A 20188-nucleotide genomic window follows, 5' to 3' on the forward strand; every position below is an offset into this window, starting at 1 on the left:
AACTTACTGGCAAGTTCTGGAATTTGTGGCTTACATTTTTTCTCAAATAAAATATACTGATGGATATATGGTATACGAATATATTTTAGGATAATAAAAGCATTTTTTACAAGTGGTGCTTGATTTTTTTCATTGGCCAGTTCTAAAAGTCTTGAAAAAATAAAACACTTTTGAAATTTGAATAACATGTAGACACTCTGGGTCTTTTCACCAATATTGTTAAGACAGGAACTGAGACTATCTCAGACAAAAAATAGCTGTAATATGGAATCATTAAAATGGATAAACATCTGCATCCAAAGATAAAGTCAGAAAACAAATTTGTCCAATAAAATGCACATTTGTTGATAAGCTTTAAGAACTCTGATAAATTGTGAAGCTCTGATAGAGTACTGGTAAATAGAATTACTTTTTCCAGCTTTTGGCATTAATTTGTTAAAAATCACCTTATATTTTGTTGAAATACATTTTGCTGACAGTAAATATTCAGACTTTGTGAAATACAGGAAATGTTAAACAGGTAAACAGTCTCAGTTTCTAGATTGAGAAGTTACAGCGGTGTATTTAATGTTGACATTTAAGCAGCTATTGTAGCTATAACATCGTGAAATGGGGTGTACGACTGGAGCAGAGGATAGGATGCTCTGAGGAGGATGATGATGAGCGTGCTGATCACAGAACTCTTTAAGAGAAGGACAGGCACTAAGTCATGCTCCATAGTATTGTTGTTTAGTTGCTAAGTTGTGTTTGACTGTCTGCGACCCCATGGACTGTAGCCTGCTAGGCTCCTCTGCCCACGGGATTTTCCAGGCAAGACTACTGGAACGGGTTGCTGCTCCCTTCTCCAGGAGATCTTCCCGATTCAGGGATTGAATGAATCCACATCTACGTTGGCAGGCGGATTCTTTACCACTGAGCTACTGCGAAGACTCTCTGTCTGTCTAATCTCCCTTAAAATTCCCTCCTAACTCATCTCTGGTTCCATCCACTACAACTGCTTCCCTCCTTCCACCTACAGACAAACCTCATTTCCTTACAAGAGCTCAATTAGCAATTAACATATTTCCGAACACACCATTTCTCATTGCTATGAAAGTTAGGAGGTGTTTTTGAATATGAGTTTATCTTGGGAAGATACTTATATTAACTTGTTTCCTGAAGAAAGAGCCAACCCACCCAAAGGACGACCAGTACAAACACGCATACCAAGGACACATGCTCTATTAGCCTTAGGAAAAGATATAAATTCCAGAATTTGTTAATCTTTCTTTTTGTAGTAAACATTAGCTGAAACATTTAAATTATGTCTGCCAACAAAATCTTGGTCCTAGAAAGCTTTATGCATTTTAAGCATAAAATGCATAATGTTTATAGGAGACAACTAGAAAATTCATGTTATAGGGAGAACCAAACATTGAGTATGAATCACTCAGGTTCAGATATGAAAGTATTATTTTTGTACAACAGGATTTGTGGTAAGATGAAAGTCTGTTCTAAACATACAGTAACTGAAAAAAAATCTGAATACCAGGATGGTAATCAACTTGGAACAGTGGAAGGAGTGTAGCTTTATCTTAATATTAACAACATGCATGACATGGGAAAATGACTTTTTCCCTCGGGCCTTTATTTCCTTTGCCAATGAAGTTAAGGCTAAGATGAGATGATCTCTAGGGTCTTACTCAGTTCTGACATGCTAAAATGCTACCAATTCTTTTTTCCCAAGCCCATCAGGCCTTGGGAAATTCCTGGATAAATTCTTAAGTGCACATGAATTTAAATAAAATGCATGGTTTTGATGAAGCAATTCTTTTTAGTGGAGGTTTAGATGAACAGAAACAATAGAAAGTTAAGTCACAGACTAATGTTAGTTTTTTGTAATATATGGAGGTGGCTCTGTCCCCATGTGTTTGAAATCTTGGAGAATATTATTCTTGACAGTATTTTATTGCGTCAGTGTTCAAACGATGCTGTCAAGGCAATTATGACATAACGTCAATTTTGATGATTCTCTGACTGAGTGAAACCTTATTTTTCTCTTCCTACCTAAAATTGGAATTTAAGGAGAAAGAATAATGAATGCATTATTAGTACCTTTCACTACCTTTAAACATTAAAAAAGTCCATAAAGGAAGAAAAACAATTTTTGAGGCTCAAAATAATCTCAAACAATGCAAATGCCCCAAATACCAACCCATTTATTTTAAATGTTGATAGAATGACTTCCGTAAAATTTTCTCTAGAATAGAAATGATACTGAATGGGAAAAATTTGCATAGTATTAAATACTCAAAATGTTAAGCAAAGCAGAACTAACAGAAGAGCAGAGGAGGAGGAGAAGGTGAAATATAACGAATTCACTTGCACTATTTGTCTTTCCAGGTTGCTTCTGCAAGAACATTGTTCATGTCAACCTCATTAGTGGCCTATTTCAAGCAAACAGATTCTTCCAGGGCTGCCCTTCTTTGAAAATCTGATAAAGCTTATTTGGAATTATTTTATAAGTGGCTAAGGTAATGGAAAGTCTGTGCAATAGCCAAGTGCATTCATAAGGAAATGAATTATAAACCACAAAGCCCTTGATGTTCCATGCCCATTAGAAGTGTGAAATGAAATGTTTGGAGCTGTATACCTATCACTGTTGATAGTTCCTGAAACCAGGGATTTGATATGAAATATACAGATTGGTATTGTGCTTCAGGTCCTTAGTATAGTAGCATTTATTAATCACTCTGCCAACTTTCATTAGATTGGTAACCATGTAGCTAAGTGCTGTGCTAGGTCCTAAGGATGCGAAGGTAAACAAGACATGGTCAGTTTTCATTCTGTCCTCCATTTTTGGTGTCTTATTTTAAGCAAGAGTCAAACGTGTCATTAATGCCTACTGATGAGAGGACAGAGATGAGAAACAGGCAGGAAGGGCAGGGGCCATAATGCAACCTCCACAGCCCTACTCTGCCTGCCTTGTTCCCCAGTCTGTACCCTGAGCATGCTGATGACAAAAAGGCAGAGTGAGGTAAAGACAAGCAATGTAAACAGCTCCTGTCTAGCCAGCAAAGGCAGGGAACAGAACGTTCTAACCCTGTAAGTAGTCATACTAACGAATCAAATCGAAGCTCAGGGAAGAGATGCAGCCTCTTTGCAAATGGATCAAGATAGACTGAGCACTCCTGTCAGCTTAAAAGCACCATTTCATTCTGTTAGCAATAGTTGTGGGTTGCCAATTTTAATGAATTTATCGAATGCAGGTCACCACATTTGAATAGGTGTGTGAGGGGCGGCATGGTCACAAACAGAAATAGTCACATCAGCCACATGATATGAAGGTCTTTCATCTGAAAGCAGTTTACTGACTGGCAGACATAGAGCCAGGAGTTGTGGGATTTTGGGGGGAGAAGAGGATGGTGAAGATCTACAAATGGTCAGGCAGCACACGTGAAGTCACAGAGGTGGTTAAGGCATACTTGGGAGATTGGTGGTGATGGGAAGTTGCAAAGTACATATCTGCATGAAGGAAAACAGTACAGAAATTCTAATTCAATGGAAATATCAATGAATGCTTTGGCTTCTTAAGGAGAAAACATTAATTTTCTTTCCAGTTTGTAATGGAAACTTTTAAGTCTGATAGATGTGTTCCCATAAAAATCTCCCAAACCAGGAAATCTCACTATTAATTACATTTTCTACTTCTAAGGAACTTAATTTTTATTTAGGTAGAATACAAACTGCTTTGATTTGCATATTTATCCTTTTTGATGCAAATAAGAATGTTTCTGTTCTTGAAATGTTTCTTATTAAGGGAGTTGGGACATTCAGAGAATGACAGCAGTTGGTTTATGGAATTCTGTGGCATTAGAGCTTGAGTCCATTATAATGAGTGTTTAGCGAAGTCTACACTTCACTACTGGGCAGGCAGGTCTGTCTTCCTCTTGAACCAGGCAGGCAACATTTACTGAATACCTACTGCTTACAGAGCACTGGGGGCTAATTTCTTCCCCTAGGATTTCATGTGGGCTCACTATTTGACTTTACTTTTTGAACATCTGTATTCAATAAAAAAGGATATTAGTGTAGACATTAATGATGTCCCTAGTAATTTTTCTTTTGTGTCAAAGGGAAGTTGTTTAGGGACTTCCCTGGTGGTCCAGTGGTTAGGGATATTGATTTTTATCCCTGGTTGAGGAACTAAGATCCCACAAGTTGCAAGGCCAAAAAAAAAAAAAAGAAAAGCAAAGAAAAGTGGTTTGGGTTGTTAGGAAGTCACCGCCATCCACTAGAAGCTGTGATGAGTTTACCTTTTGGTTCTCTGGCTTTTTTTTTTTCGCTTTATATCAGGAAATATTGCTGTCCTAATGGGGTCGCAAAGAGTCGGACATGACTGAGCAACCGAACTGAACTGAACTGAATAAGTAACTAGTAAGACCAGGTCACTCTCACTCTGAATAAACATTAAATACTAGTTCTGCCAATAAGGTTCAAACTACAAAAATGCAGATTGAAAATTTCAAAAGGACAGGGTTATTTGAGATTTTCTTGTTTTTTATGGTAGATCTGTATTGCTATAAACTTCCCTCTTAAAACTGCATTTGCTGCGTCCCGTAGATTTTGGAAAGTTGTGTTTTTATTTTCATTGCATTTTATTTTCTGACTTCTTCATTAACACATTGTTTTTTTTAGTAGCATGTTGCTTAGCCTCCATATGTTTGTGTTTTTCCCATTTCTCCCCTCTAATTGATTTCTACTTTCATACCACTGTGGTTGGAAAAAATGCTTGATATAATTTCTATCCTCTTAAACTTGTTGAGACACATTTTGTGGCCTGGCATATATGCTAGTAACATCTATGTCTTAGCCATGACAATCAAAAACGTCTCTAAATATTGCCAAATGTCTCCAAATGTCTCCTGGAAGGCAAATCACCACCAGTTAAGAACTACTACTCTAGGTCAATCGGACTTCTTATTAAAATACAAATTTAACAGAGATTCTAGTATAAAGAGACACAGATTTGATCCCTGTGTTGGGAAGATCCCCCTGGGGGAGGGCATGGCAACCCACTCCAGTATTCTTGCCTGGAGAATCCCCATGGACAGAGGAGCCTGTCAGGCTATAGTCCATAGGGGCGCAAAGAGTCGGACATGACTAAAGTGATTCTTCAGGTACACAAGAATATTGTACTTTAAGAGGTAAAGACCAGAATTCTCCGTGTAAGCACAGCTTGAACAACTGTTCTTTTGCAGAGCTGCACCAGAACCCTATCCATATCTTACAAATGATACATATATCCTTCTATCCTGAGAACACCTGTGATATACTAAGTCCTGAAGATTAAGTTTTGGACAAAGTCACTGGGCCAGAGAATAGAATGCAAGGCACTTGATCTAAGGCTTACTTTAATACATGTGCCCTTATCTCTTCACTAATGAGGATAGATAATAATGCTAAAGCTGAAGCTCCAATACTTTGGCCACCTGATTCAAAGAACCAATTCACTGGAAAAGACTCTCATGCCAGGAAAAATTGAGGGCAGGAGGGGAAGAGGATAGCAGAGGATGAGATGGTTGGATGGCATCACCGACTCAGTGGACATGAGTTTGAGCAAGCTCCAAGTTGATGAAGGACAGGGAAGCCTGGTGTGCCGCAGTCCATGGGGTTCAAACAGCCAGACATAACTCAGTGACTGAATAATAACAATGAGATAGAAGCCATTCCATTCTGTCACATTTACAATGATATGGATTAATTTTCCTGAGTGATTCTACAAGGCTTTTTTTTTTTTTCTTCTCTGCTTGCATTTCAATTGCATTGGACGTGATCAATTTCAAGTACAAGTGAATTGCAAGTGGAAAATTTCTGAGCAACTGAGTTGTACTTGACATTTTAGGGTCCCAGTAGCTGAGTAGCTCTCAAAAAGGTCATATACAACTTTGTTGCACTGTAAAATGCCAAGGGCAACTCAGTAGCAATTGAGAATTGAAAGGGAAATTATATTCTACCCCAAATCAGCAACACAGACTCTGACGAATGATCTTGGTTTCATTAATTGTGTGAGGGGAAAATGGGAAATTGTTCATTGACACTGAAAAATTTTCCACAATAGGCAGTCATCTCTTTGCATGATTTATGGATACAGTTTTATTACCAATCTATCTATACTATGAAAAGATCTCACTTTGTTTCCTTGATTAGTCTTTTTTTTTTCCTTGATTAGTCTTAAATCAAGAATTCTGTCACTAAGGATTGTAAATCCTTGTCAATTCCTCTATATTCTTGAAGCTTAATGAATCTGATCCTTTTCAATGTTAAAGGGCGCAAACGATGGAAAGAATACGGCATTTAGAAGCAGGCAGACTTCAAAAATTTTCATTAAGAAAAATGAGTTATTCTTTTTTGGTTGTTAACATAAAATTAGGTTTAGTATAATAAGAATAGAATTTTAAAAACCCAGGAACATATCTCTTGATAAAACGAACCATGGATTCAATTTTGTATTAATAAGCTACATTTCTGTGGACGGGATAGTGGTGACGATGGAAATAGATTTTCTGACTGATATGTTATGCTGCATGAAAGAAGTTAGAATGCTTAGTTGTAAGTGAATATTCTAGAAGTTTGTCCCATTATGTATGGGCTCCCCTCTTCAAACAGGAGTACTTAGCATGCTTAGTTTAAAACGTGAAATTTAGAAATTACTAGATTGGTATATTCTTCTGATCATCCTCTGTAGTGCTAGTGATGTCTCCTGTTCTACCCACATTGATGTGATTCTTGTCACTTTTGTCATTTATTTGTACTTGCTTCTGTGCTCTGTCAGTTAAGTTGTGTCTGACTCTTTGTGACCCCAGTCTGTCAGGCTCCTCTGTCCATGGGATTCTCCAGGGAAAATTACTAGAGTAGGTTTCCAAGCCCGCCCCCCCTCCCCACCGGGAGATCTTCCTGATCCATGGATCAAACCCATGTCTCTTGCATCTCTGCATTGGCAGGTGGCTTCTTTACCACTTGAGACACCTGGGAAGTCCAAACAATCCTTAAGGTACATATTATTTCTGCTCCCAACTTACAATGAGGAATTTGAATCTCAGATATATGAAGTTTTTTGCTTAGGTAATATCAGGGGAATCTGAATCCTACCTTCAAAGCAGTATTGGGAAAACCCAACTTTCCTCCTGTGTGTCTCCTCCATCTCACACCACTCTCACCCTTCATTTCAGACACTTCTGGTCACCAAATGTGTGGGCTTTCCCCCCCAACCAAGTCCTACAACCCTGTATGAATATACCACAACTTCCATCATTCTAATTCAATTCTGAGACTATCTACCTGGACATTGTGTCAGATCAACAGATTAAGAGCTCAGGCTCACAAGTCTGCTTCCATTCTACTGCAGGTGCCAGTCCCGAGGTTTCCTACAACTTCTGTCTGATTTGGTTACAGATTGGAGATTCTTACAACCTCCCTCAGGTTCTATTAAAATGCTGGAGTGGGGAGGGAGGTGGGAGGGGGGTTCATGTTTGGGAACGCATGTAAGAATTAAAGATTTTAAAATTTAAAAAATAAAAAACTAAAAAAAAAAATGCTGGAGTAGCTCACAGAACTCAGGGAAACACTTATTTCCCAGTTTATTGAAGAATATGATAAAGGATACAGATGAACAGCCAGATAAAGAGATATATAGCGCAAAGTCTGGGAGTCTCTGGCCCAAGAGAGTCTGTCCCCATAGCATCTGGGGGCATGTCACCCTTTCTATGTGTTTGTCAACCTGGAAGCTCCTGAAAACCCGTAATAACAGCACTGTATGGAGGCTTCCCCACACAGTCATGACTGATCCTTCGTCCACTTTCAGTCCTTCTCCCTTCTCTAGAGAGTGAAAGTTTCAAGCTTCTAATCACTTGGATGGGGCCTCCTCAGTGGCTCGGTGGTAAAGAATCTGCCTGCAGTGCAGGAGATGCAGGGGATGTGAGTTCAATTCCTGGGCAAAGAGTCAGACATGACTAAGCACACACACACACACACACACACACACACACACACACACATTCTATTACCCCACAAAAGCCAACGTGATTTTCCCGTATCTCTCTGGTTTATTTGCCTAGTCACTTTGCTATCACTTTCTTGAGTTTTGAAACAGTAAGTTGGGCATCTGCATCCTTCTTCCATCCCCCGCTCCACAGCCTTCTCTTTCGGCTACTTTAACATACCCCAGATGTGCCAACATTATGCTATTGCTTCTGTGCTCTGGCAAGAACTAGAGCAAACTAATAGTCTTCAAATGGAATGGATGGCCTTCCGGGAAATGGTGGATATTCTATTTAATAGAGTTGCCTGAGCTAGGAAAGAAAAAAGGAAGCCGTGATGAAAGATATTTATCCCATGGAATGCAAAGAACATCAAAAAAGAACTGGATGATGAGGTAATGTTTTCCTAATGTGAGAACAATATGATCAACAATCAATAGCATAAAAGGAAGAGGCCAGCAAGTATATCCCAGGAAAAGAGAAAGGGAAGAAATAATGGAAAGGGACTTTGATGACCTCATTTATAGTTCAGTTTTTGCTACTGCTTTGAAATATAGGGAAAATAATCATACTTGCTTGTATGTACTTAAGTGCAAAACAAAACCAAAATAAATCACGTAACAGTGATCCCTGTCTGCATATAACACAAATGCTGTGAGAACAAATTTGATTATGTAATTGAATGAAAGATTTCCTATAAATATTGATAGGTGTTGGACTTGGGATGAGTAGGTGAGATAAACAGCCTTTAAATTTCTTAGAAACTCAAGATTTTTAAGATTCTTTAAAGTTCCTGTGTGTCTGTATGAAAGACAAATTGTACCATGGTTATGTAGGGGATTTGAATTATTAATACACAGAAAGAATTTATCATCTGGTTCTTAATAAAACTTTATATAATTAATAAAGCTATGAGTGAGAAGGAGAACCATCCCAATGCTCTTATAGAACATGGAGCTTGGTTGGCAGTCTAAAGCAGGCATTGCTTCTAATCCATTCTTCAGTGAAATAAGGCAGTCCTCTAGGATGAGCAGTTTGTTCTTGGGGAAAGTGAAGAGAAGGACCGTGGCACACCAGGTGCAGTGGGTGGAAGGAGTTTCAGACGCTGGACTGAACACGGGGAGAACAAGTTGAATAGTGCATGCTGAGTGGTGAGATTCCGTCTCCTTCCCAGACTCTGACTTCAGAGCACTGGCAAGCAGGTATATAAATTAGGTTACAATTAGCTGGAATTTATTCTAGATATTGAAAAACAGGAGACTAGATCTACCAAAACTTACACTTTGGGATAATTCAGTGAAAAAGCTGGTTATGTTACTGCCCTACAGCGCAGTCCACAAGTGAGTAGGGAAAGCTTCCATCTAGGCTTTGGTGCCTCATTCTTCAACATGAAAGCACAGTAAGGAAGAGCCACCTAGCTCATGGAGGTATCAAGAGTTCCAGGCCAAACCGACAAACAACAGACAAAGATAATACAGATGATATGAGAGCTAAAGAGAAATCAATATCACAGAAATTTATAAATTAGAATCAAAGCAAAGTGAGAGAAAAGCCATGACAAAGAAATTAAACTTCATTGCCCCCACTACCAGTAAACAAAGAGAAATGAATGATACAGAAAAAATAGAACACAAGAATGAATTCATGGAAAACAAGAATATGACAGTTGGCAGAAGGGCGAGAAGATAAAGGGCCAAAAGTAGAGAAACACAACATGGTCTTTGTGGTCCTGAGAACTCCCTAAAGACTGAGATGCAGAAGATGATGTACCTGTTCAGAAATTTCTAGGATACAACCAAATTCTTTCATTAAATTATGTTTATCTTCTCTCTTAAAAAAAAAATGTATTGGGATTTAACAACTTTGTCAAAGAGCATTGTCCCTCAGGTTCTACAGGAAATTAGTTTCATGACCTCCTTCCTCCATACCAAAATCTGCAGATGCTCAAGTCTCTTTTGGGCTTCCCTAGCAGCTCAGATGGTAAAGTCTTCCTACAATGCAGAAGACTGGGGTTCGATCCCTGGCTTGGGAAGGTCCCCTGGAGAAGGGAATGGCTACCCTCTCTAGTATCCTTGCTTGGAGAATTCCACAGACAGAGGAGCCTGTTGCAACAGTCCGTGGGGTTGCAAAGAGTTGGACATGACTGACAGACTAACATTTTCACTTTTCAAGTCTCTTTTATAAAGTGCTACAGTATTTGTCTATAACCTATGTACATTCTCTTGTCTACTGCAAATCACCTCTAGATTACTTATAATACCTAATATAACGTAAATGCTATATAATTAGCTGAAAATACAATATAAATGCTATGTAAGCAGTTGCCCTGGAGGCAAACTCAAGCTTTGCTTTGTGGTACTTTCTGGAATTTTCTCTTATTGAATATTTTTGAGGTGCAGTTGGTTGAATCCTTAGATGTAGAATCTGCTGATAGGAAGGCCTGTATGCAATATCCTAGAGCCACTATGCTAGACAATGTGAAAAATTCTAATTACAACTTATCCCTTGCCTTAATAATCTAATAACTGTTCCAGCTGACATTTTATTTTAGCTGAAATCTTTATTAATTTGTTATTGGTTTCTATTTTTTTAATAGTGTCTTAAACATTATCAGCACATCACTGTTAAGTAGGTGTAAACTATAATGGAAAAACTTGCTCAATTTTCTTACACAAATCTCTCAGTACATACTACTTACACAATAGAATGGTTTCTTTTGCACATACTGATCACAGATGAATAACTGCGTTCTTTTTGAGCGAATCTGTGGTATATATTTAAATGTTCTGCTTGTGTAGTTCGTTTAGATTATTTGAATGTATAATATATTGCCTCTCATCTTTAGTTGTCACCCAAACATTTTGATTAATCCCAAATATTTTATTCAAAAATCTCTAATAAAAGGTCAAATTGTACTATATATTTATTTGTATAGCTGTTGCTTAGAACACCTCAAGGATGGAAACAATGGTTTACTTCACATTTTCAGTCCCTAGGGTGGTATCTAACCCCAAAAGTGGGGTTAAGTACATGTGTCTATGATACACTGATGAATAAAAGTCATGTCTTAGACACCAGTGACTCATGGAATGCACCAAACCAGACTGCACAAGAATGTGAGGAAATAATAGCAAAGTCAACACATCTTATTGGGGTTATAGATATAAGAAAGCTCTAAGGCTTTTTTATGTTTTTTATATTTAGATTTAACTGAGAATGACAAAGAATTGCAATCTAAAATGAAGCAAAAATTCTATCATGGATGAAGTGAATCTTAATCATTGGGGGTGAAGTACAGTTATCAAAGACACTTGCATTGCATATCTAAGATTCTAGTATTCAAAATTGTTTAGATTTTTTAAAGTTATTGTGAATGGAAGAGGGGCAAAGTAAAGTATCTACATTTTTCTTGTGGTACACGTTATTCATGGGAATTGAGCTTCCTCATAGAATTATGGGAGAAGCACCGAACAGTATTTCTTTGCACATACTATGGTTTCATAGTCAAAACTACCCTTCTTAATGAACAATTACAAACCAGAACCCCACACATTGTCCTTATTTTCTTTATCCATTGTGTGTTTAAATTAAAAAATGGGCCAACACAACTTAACTGACTCTAAAACATACTTTTAATCTTTGAGGTTTTAGATCCTACCAAAAGACAGGACAGTCTCCAAAAACACATAAACAAACAAACAATAACAGCAATAATGGAACAAATTACCTTGCGCTATGTAAGGTGTAGTTTCCTCTTTCGGAGGGATACTTGTGGGCCGTGGTGTGGGGGCAGGAGGTCTGTTCATAATGAATGAGCGACTTCCAGCTTTTTTCTTTATACTCCTGCTGGCCAGTATTGTGTCATATTCACTGTCATCAATCTCAGCGAAAGTGTATGGGTCTTCCTCCTCTTCCCGGCCCTTTTCATCTTCTTTCTTTTCTTCTTCAGAATCACTTCCTGTTTCATATCTTGCACTGAAATCACACCAACTTTGACTTCTCTCCATTTGGCCTTCCAGCAATTTCCCTGCTTATAAAATATTTGAATGGTAATTATTTATACTTTATACAATATTATTGGTGCCCATTTGTCAGTTGTTTGAATTTCCACCCCCCCCAAATAATTTGTATATTACTCTATAAATTCCAAAACGAGAAAAGCGAATCATGTAATTTACTAACATATTCTCCTTCAGTCTGTAATTGTTAACTTCTTAGAATAAGTTTGTTAAAGACATGGCATTCTTTGAAAACATACAAATAGGCATATAACTACTTTCCACATAGATTATGAATGATTTAACATCAGGAAATCAAATCATAAAACTAAGCCTCAAATATCAAATACTTTGAACGCTTGTGTTTCTCAAGCCTAGTGTTCTCAAAAATTTTTTTTTTTTAATTTGAAGCCATTTTACCTTTTATAGGGATTGAACCAGGTATTTTGTCTAAAATCGATTTCTCTGAAAATGACAGAGGGGACTAGCCAAAAGCACCATTGTTTAGCTTCTTATACTAAGTCTCAGTCTGGCTCTCTTGATTTCTATACGCCAACATGAACCTCATTCCTTGATAAAGGATATTGAAAGTAGGGTTCATGAAATAAAAGATGGCATAGAAAATCAATGGCTTGAAGATTAATTTTCCAAGAATTAATATTTTATGGTTAATAAATAGTCTTTATTTAGTAGTCTTTTATAGTTTTCATATTCAGAAAAATCTTTACATATTTTTATAAGAACATATTAAAATATTCTAGCAGCAGTTTATTTGGAAGACAAAGATACTATATACTGTGATCAATTAATAAGTTGAAGAGAATTTTGATGGCTCTCTCTGCCCGACGATGAGAAAAATCTTTTAAATGTGTCCTTTTGACAGGTGTTAAAGTATTAATGAAAACAATAAAAATGGAGATTATTTCAGTTATTGACTGAAAAACTGTCAATTCTCTACGTTGTTCTGAGATTCATGCTCATGAACTAAGGAAGAATTAGTCTCTTTTCTGTTTAGTAAGAATCTGATCAAAATTTTTTAGCTTACTTAATGGATATTTTAGTGGGGAAACTTAGGAGGTAGGGACAAAGACAAATGGTTACGAGCAGAATAAAAAGGTATTATTATAAGAAGATTCAGCAATTGTTTTGGGTAGGCTTATGAGGAGAAACCAAAGGAGAGCCCGAGATCACCTGCCTGCTGAGTTTTAGCTTATTTCAGTTAGTTTAACCCAAGAAGTATGAATGCTAACATGCCTGGCATTAACTTTAAAATCTTCAAGACTTTCCTTTTCCCTTGTGAAGAATATGGTTTTGAGATTCTGACTTCATGACTTCTGTTTCACTGACAGTATCCTAGGTGAAACCAGATTAAGTGTGTGGGAAACACATGTACAATGTTTCATTTTTAGCAGAATGTGTCAACTATCTTACTTTTATGAACTGATTTCCTGAGCTGTTAACTCTCTTTGTTTCTCCACCTACCTCTTTTCTCAACTCTTTCTAAAGTTGGTCTTGTGCTAGAAAGAAAACATTTCGCTTTTCATTTCCCAGTGTATCAGGTTATACTTATCATGTTGGAGTTGGATCTGAGTTTTCTCAACTCAGACTGTACACTAGTAAATAATGATTAAAATATATCACTCCTATAATCCAATTTTTGAAATAATTGGGGAAGAATGTAGAACAAAGATAAGAATCTTAAGAGCCCAGGAAACCTGTCCATGGAAGAATTTGACACATTCTAATTACAAGCTCTAGGGTCTTGGATCTAAGTCAAAGTGAAAGTCACTCAGTTGTGTCCAACTCTTTGCAACCCTATGGACTATACCGTCCATGGAATTTTCCAGGACAGAATACTGGAGCGGGTAGCTATTTCCTTCTTCAGGGGATCTTCCTAACCCAGGGATTGAAACCAGGTCTCTTGCATTGCAGGTGGATTCTTTACCAGCTAAGCCAGCAGGGAAGCCCAAGAATACTGGAGTGAGTAGACTATCCCTTCTCCAGCAGATCTTCCTGACCCAGGAATCGAACTGGGGTCTCCTGCATTGCAGGTGGATTCTTTACCAGCTGAGCTATCAGGGAAGCCCAAATCAAAGGGGGATCATAATGATGGTTGCCTTGAAAGTTTGCTGTGAAGATACAAAGAGACAGGATGTCAGTTATAAACTGAAAAGTGTTCTATGTAACTATTTTCTCCAATGAATATGTTCATGAATCCATCATAAGGAATTTGATGCTTGGGGCATTCATGACGTGGCTTCTCTTTATCAGTGGTTTGAAGGCAGGAAAAAACTTGTACAGAACAATTCCTGAAGCTATCATTAGCTAAAGTCAAAGAACATATACAGTCTCCAGCGAAAAATAAGTGGGAGCTTCTAGTCTTACCTTCAAAGACCTCAATCAAAGAATTTTAAGAAAAAATACTGGCATTTTACTTTTAATTCACTTCCAATATTAGCCCCATGAAAAAATAGGATATTAAAATTGTGCTCAGTCACTCCATTGTATCCGACTCTGCAAACTCAGGGACTGTATGTAGCCTGCCAGGCTCTCTCTCCATGGGATTTCCAGGCATGAATACTGGAAAGGGCTGCCATTTCCCACTGTAATTAAAAGTAACACTGCATTGAAAATGTAATAATATTGTTTTTAAATAACAGGAGTGAGTTTTTGTATGATATTGCTTTTTATATTTAGTACTTTTCAGAAGATATATTAGCCAACATTATACTTGTGGTCCTAGGTATCTGGTGAAAATTACTCTCTGTGGAATAATTTTTAACCTCCTAACCAACATATCATATATGGAAATGCACATTAGAAAAAACAGGATTTAAAATTTTATTTAAATTATTTAGCTCCTTTTAAAAAGTAGCTAAAAATTAACTCCTTTAATAGCTTTAACCTGACATAAGACAACCTTGTTTTCTTAATAACTGATTTTAATAACTACATAAAACTATTCATATCTATAAAAGTGAGAAAAATACACCCAAACTTTGTTGTCAGGGCTGTATTCAAAGGGGTTGCAAAGAGTCAGACATGACCGAGTAACTGGGCATGCACGCAAGCAAGCACATACTAATTTACATCTCTCCCTCCACTCCCAATATTGATATACCTACATCCTTGATCTATCTCAGCAGTCTACAAGAGCTCAGCACATAGTAGGTAATCAATATGTGTTTGTTGCATGAATGAATGAATGAATCAAGAAAGTACCCACTAGGTTTCCCATACTTTTCATTAAGAAGTACTTTCCATCTCTTATAAAGTACATAATCTCAGTAAGGGTTTATGTTGATTAACTTGAACCTTTATAGAGATAATGCCTTCAAGAACACAAATGCTGAATTTCATGGTTTCAAAATTCACTTTTTAAAAATAGTCTTTAAAGACTTTACAGCCTTCTAGGATTGACAACTCAAGTACAGTGACAAATGGGGCTTTAATAATAGATGCTTCTTTCATCCTTATTAAATTTTCTTTGTAAGAATATTTTATGAATTTGGAAAGTAAACACGAAAGAGTGATCAGTAAAGTGGGTGGTAATTAGTGACTGTAGGAGTGAGCAGGAGAGTCTGCCAGGCTGTGGAACATTCCAGGAAGAGAAGCCTGCCATGGAAGCTCCTGGGGATGCTTCCTGCCCTTCACCCCCACTCGCACTCCCACCTCTGCTGCTACACAGCTTCGTTCCCGCATCTGGGAACAATGCTATCACAGTCTTTTAATTGTTCTTCCACTTTAGCGAGACAGAGTGCTTTTAGACTTTGGTCTCAATGCACGGTGTGATAAACCCTTTACCACTTGCTTCCCCTGCAGCTCCCCACTGAGTGACTGTGCCCAAGCTCATTTTCAAATCTGTAACACATCAGCCTTTCTCTTTTGCCAGAAAACTAAGAGTATTTTTAAAACCCAAAGTTGTCATTTACTTTTCCACATGACGCTTGAGGTTCATTTTATGTGAAGAGTGACAAACTCCTTCCAAATTTTATTTCTTTACTTACAGAAAGCTTTGTAATGAGACTTCTTGCCTGGAAGGAAAAAGAAAGAGAGAGAGGGAGGGAGAGGGGAAGAAGAGGAGTGAGGGGTAAGGAAAGGTAGAGAGAGAAGGACTAAAGGAAGAAAGGAGGGAGGGAGGGAGGGAGGAAGGGAGTTAGTGGCAGGTACCTCTTAGCTGATTTCTCAGGTCTTAGTTATTAAAGAACAGGAGGAAAGTTCCTCTTGGTTTTAAATGGTGATCTTTGTATAGCTTCACCACTGCTGTACTATATGCTGTTTTAAGTGTGTCAAAGTTTCAAAGTTGTTTTAAACTTAAACTTACCTTGTACTGGGAAGTGAGGTTTTTCTGGTTGGAAGGCAGTGGTTACAGGTCGTGGTGGGGGGAGAGGTGGTCTGGGGCACACGAGGGGCTCTTGGGAATTATCTTCAGGGTTGTCTCCAGGAATGAACACATACAAGTCATCGTACTGGTTCTCACTTTCACTGTCAACCTCTGGAGGGCTGTGCTCTGCCTCCATGCCTGATTCATGCTCTTTTTCTTCCTCTGCCATTTCATTCCCTTTGGCTTCTTCTGCCTTCTGCCTGTAAGGCCAGCTTTTATGGTGGAGAGCTGGGCTCTGTACGGCTGTTTATGACAAAGATTGTAGGATTTCATTTAAACGCTCCATCTGGAGGCAGTTAATGTTTCGTAACTTGGTACAGAAGTGGTGGTAATGTTAATTAAACTTTTATGAACTGATACAGGGGAAAGCTAACAAACATGTAGTTTTGGTGAATAGCCATTACTGAGCTTTTAAAATATTTACCGAGAGAGCTCCATTACATCCTGCTACTTCAGTTTATGACACTCTCATACACAATAATAATATGTAATATTCTGATATTACATATATAATAATATTCCAATTCTCTAAAGTTATTGTTTGAGCAGATTCAGTATATGACTGCATTACCATATTTTTAGTAGACAACAATATAACCAACCTAACAAGTAATAAGTAAGTGATGGAAAAGGTAAAGACAAGGAACAAAAATCTTGTCTTGCTTATAAATACTGTGATCAAATGAGTCTGTGATTCTTATTTAGTTATTATTTAACATTTATCACCAGATGACATCTTAATTCTTAAAAATACTATTTGATAAAGTGTTGCTATTTTTCCACTGGGAAGGCATCTAAATTACCAACAATAGGTAAACATTTTTTCTACTTTAAAAAAAAATTTCTACTTTTTAAAATTAAAGAAAATTTAATTAGAGGATAATGCTTCCCAATGTTGTGGTGGTTCCTGCTGTAGAGCAACTGTGAATAAGCTATAAATGTATACATATCCCCTCACTCCTGAGCCTCCCTCCCACCCCCTTGTCCCATCCTTCTAGGTTATCACAGAGCACTGAGCTGAGTAGGTAAATATTGTTAAGGCTCAGTTCTCTCACCAAAAAAATCTATTCTATCTTGAAATTTAACCAAATGATTCAGGCAAATTTCCTCTACTCTAAGAATCATGATTCCATTATTTGTGTTTACACTGTACACAGTAAATGCTCTCTAGCTACCCAGGAAGAAAATAAAAAAATACAGAATGCAATAACTTTAACTCTTAAAACTTGTGGTTGATATTTTCTTTATAGAAATTCTGCTCTAAATAAAGTATTCACAAAAATTTGAAATGAACTTTGGAATCTATACTGGAGGGAAAGGGCGAATTGGGGTCATGAGTGCAATAGAAAAGCAAATAACTGTTGTTTCAAAGTTTTGTTAAACTAAAACACAGCTAAAGAAGACAAGTGGCAGAGTACAGACAAAGAGGAATTTTTTTTTTTATACGAAGAGTTACATGGTAGACATTTTTTAGCAACAGGAGGAAAAAAATCAGTCATGTGGGAAAATCATGTCCATGATGGTACTACGTATTTCTACATGAATTTTATTTTTAATTTCTCTCATTTTTCATGTGGGAAAGAAAAAAGGTCTAGCTGCTAGTATTAGAACTGCAACCAAGATTCCTTAACTATCAGCTGGGGCAGAGCAGACGGTGTTTCGTTCTTGCACAGATCTCTGCACAGACCTCATTCATCTTTCTGCCTCTAACCCCAAACACAGCCTGAAATAAAGTAGTTTCTAGATATGCTGATGGAGTAAATAATGGAGTGGCTGAAAAGAAATCATTGCTCAGGCTAGCAAAAGGACTTCACTGTTCCTGTCTGGGCAAATCGATCATCAACTTAGAATCACATTCATGCTATACGCAATTCCTTACAGCTACCTTTATGTTAACATGCTCAGTTTATGTATTCTATTTTATGGAAACACTGTCTAAGCAACAGGGTCTCCTTGTGAAAGAAAGTGAAGTCGCTCAGTCGTGTCTGACTCTTTGTGACCCTGTGGACTGTAGCCTACCAGGCTCCACTATCCATGAGATTCTCCAGGCAAGAATACTTGGAATACTCCAGGCAAGAATACATGGGAATACTCCAGGCAAGAAGAGTGGGTTGCCATTTCCTTCTCCAGGGGATCTTCCCGACCCAGGGATTGAACCGGGTCTCCCGCATTGGAGGCAGACGCTTTAACCTCTGAGCCATCAGGGTCTCCTTAGTCCTTGTCAAATATGCCCTAACCTGGAATACAGCCCTAGAGAGTCTTACGTGGTGGGTCAATGGGTTTTAGGAAACTTCACAGAAATGATACCAATGGAAATTTGCTGACTTAGGGTGTTCTATGTTTCACTTCTCTAAGGAAAGAGTCAGAGGCCTGAGTCCAATCACACAGAATTTCATATCGGTGACAGTTTCAGGTCCCAAGAGTCTGTAGAAATGAGGTGGTTCTGTACCAATAACTGAAATAATGTCTTCTTATTATAGGTAGTACTTCTGAGAATCAAATGTCATAATAAATACATGGTCATTATCAGTGATGGCATTTTCATCACTTTCTTTAACACTAAAATGATAATAAATCATTAAAATGATAATAAAAAGTAAAACTTTAAAATTTAGTACATTGATTGATTACATTATCATTTAGCATGATTTTGTGTTCTGCCCTAGTGTTTGAAGAGTTTACTGATTTTGCCAAAGTATGCTAGCTAAGGAATTATATTTAATATTATTTGATTTGCAAGTCATCCCATCAATTGAAAAACCGGTAGGCAGTTTTGTGGAGCATCAACTGTGAACTGTTCAAAGTGCAAACAACTTGTGGTAAGAACAGGAGAATTTGGAACATAAATGTGAATAGTTCCTTCATAAAGTACAGAATATTAGGGGCAAATGGGAAGGCAGCTGTTTCAAGGTTTCTTAACAGAGTACTACTGGCGTTTTAGAGAAGATAATCCTGTGTTTCCTGGGGCATGTCCTGTGTATTGCAGAATATTTAGCAGAATATTTAGCAAAACTCCCTTCTCAACTCATGACCACAACAAAATCTCCATTCATTGACATGCATTCTCTGTTGGGAGTAGAAAATGTGCTCCATTAAGAGCCACTGTGTTATTGCGACAATCCAGGGGAGAGCTGATGCCAGAGGGGACAGTGTGGATAAATAACAGTGATAGGGTAAGGAAATACTGGCTATATTGTGAAGTCAGAGTTCACAGTACTATCGTTTTAGTGGAAGTACATTGGAAATGGGATAGGAGAGAAAGTAAAAAAGGGTGACTCCAAGTTTGGGGACTGAATTGAACAAGGAAGAAATCTTCATTTCTTGACATGGCAATGTCAGCAGGTAGAGTAGATCTGGGCATGACTGGGGGCTTTCAGATTTAGAAATGTTGAGTGGGAGATGCCCATCAGACTAGCCCAGTGAGCAAGCAGTTGTGAACCAATGGACTCAGGCATGATGGGTAGAATTATGTACATGGAGGAAGATTCTGAAATAGTCTTCGATCATTATATATAGAACTACATTCTATTACAGCTAGCGGGGACCTTAGAGAGAACTAGTACAAATTTCTCATTTCTTATCGGGGAAAACTAAGGTCTGAAAATAATGTGACTTTGTTTAAAAAAATCGAAAAAACATACTTATCACAGAACATTTATATTAGATTGACTAGTGTACCTTTTTTGGTAGGACAGACTGCTGGTTTGATTATTAAACACTGAACTTGTTAGAACTATTTAAATTAGCACGATAATGTAGTAATATTTCTACCAGATGATATGCTTAAA

The 20188-nt window shown here is 37.6% G+C and overlaps 1 protein-coding gene across 4 annotated transcripts in view; it reads right to left on the reverse strand.

Annotated features, from left to right (window-relative positions):
• Positions 1 to 20188, reverse strand: part of BANK1 (B cell scaffold protein with ankyrin repeats 1) — a 340384-nt gene that overhangs the window by 44225 nt on the left and 275971 nt on the right. For 2 of the 4 annotated variants that reach the window (XM_069593619.1, XM_069593616.1), the window contains exons 9-10: positions 16341 to 16643; positions 11746 to 12045 (exon numbers count right to left, since the gene is read on the reverse strand). In XM_069593619.1, the coding sequence (XP_069449720.1) occupies positions 11746 to 12045; positions 16341 to 16643 (603 nt within the window). Of the gene's footprint in view, positions 1 to 11745; positions 12049 to 16340; positions 16644 to 20188 lie in introns of all 4 variants that reach the window. The other 2 variants (XM_069593618.1, XM_069593615.1) reach the window with 1 other exon arrangement.

This window comes from Ovis canadensis, chromosome 6, assembly GCF_042477335.2.
Source record: "Ovis canadensis isolate MfBH-ARS-UI-01 breed Bighorn chromosome 6, ARS-UI_OviCan_v2, whole genome shotgun sequence".
NCBI lineage: Eukaryota > Metazoa > Chordata > Mammalia > Artiodactyla > Bovidae > Ovis > Ovis canadensis.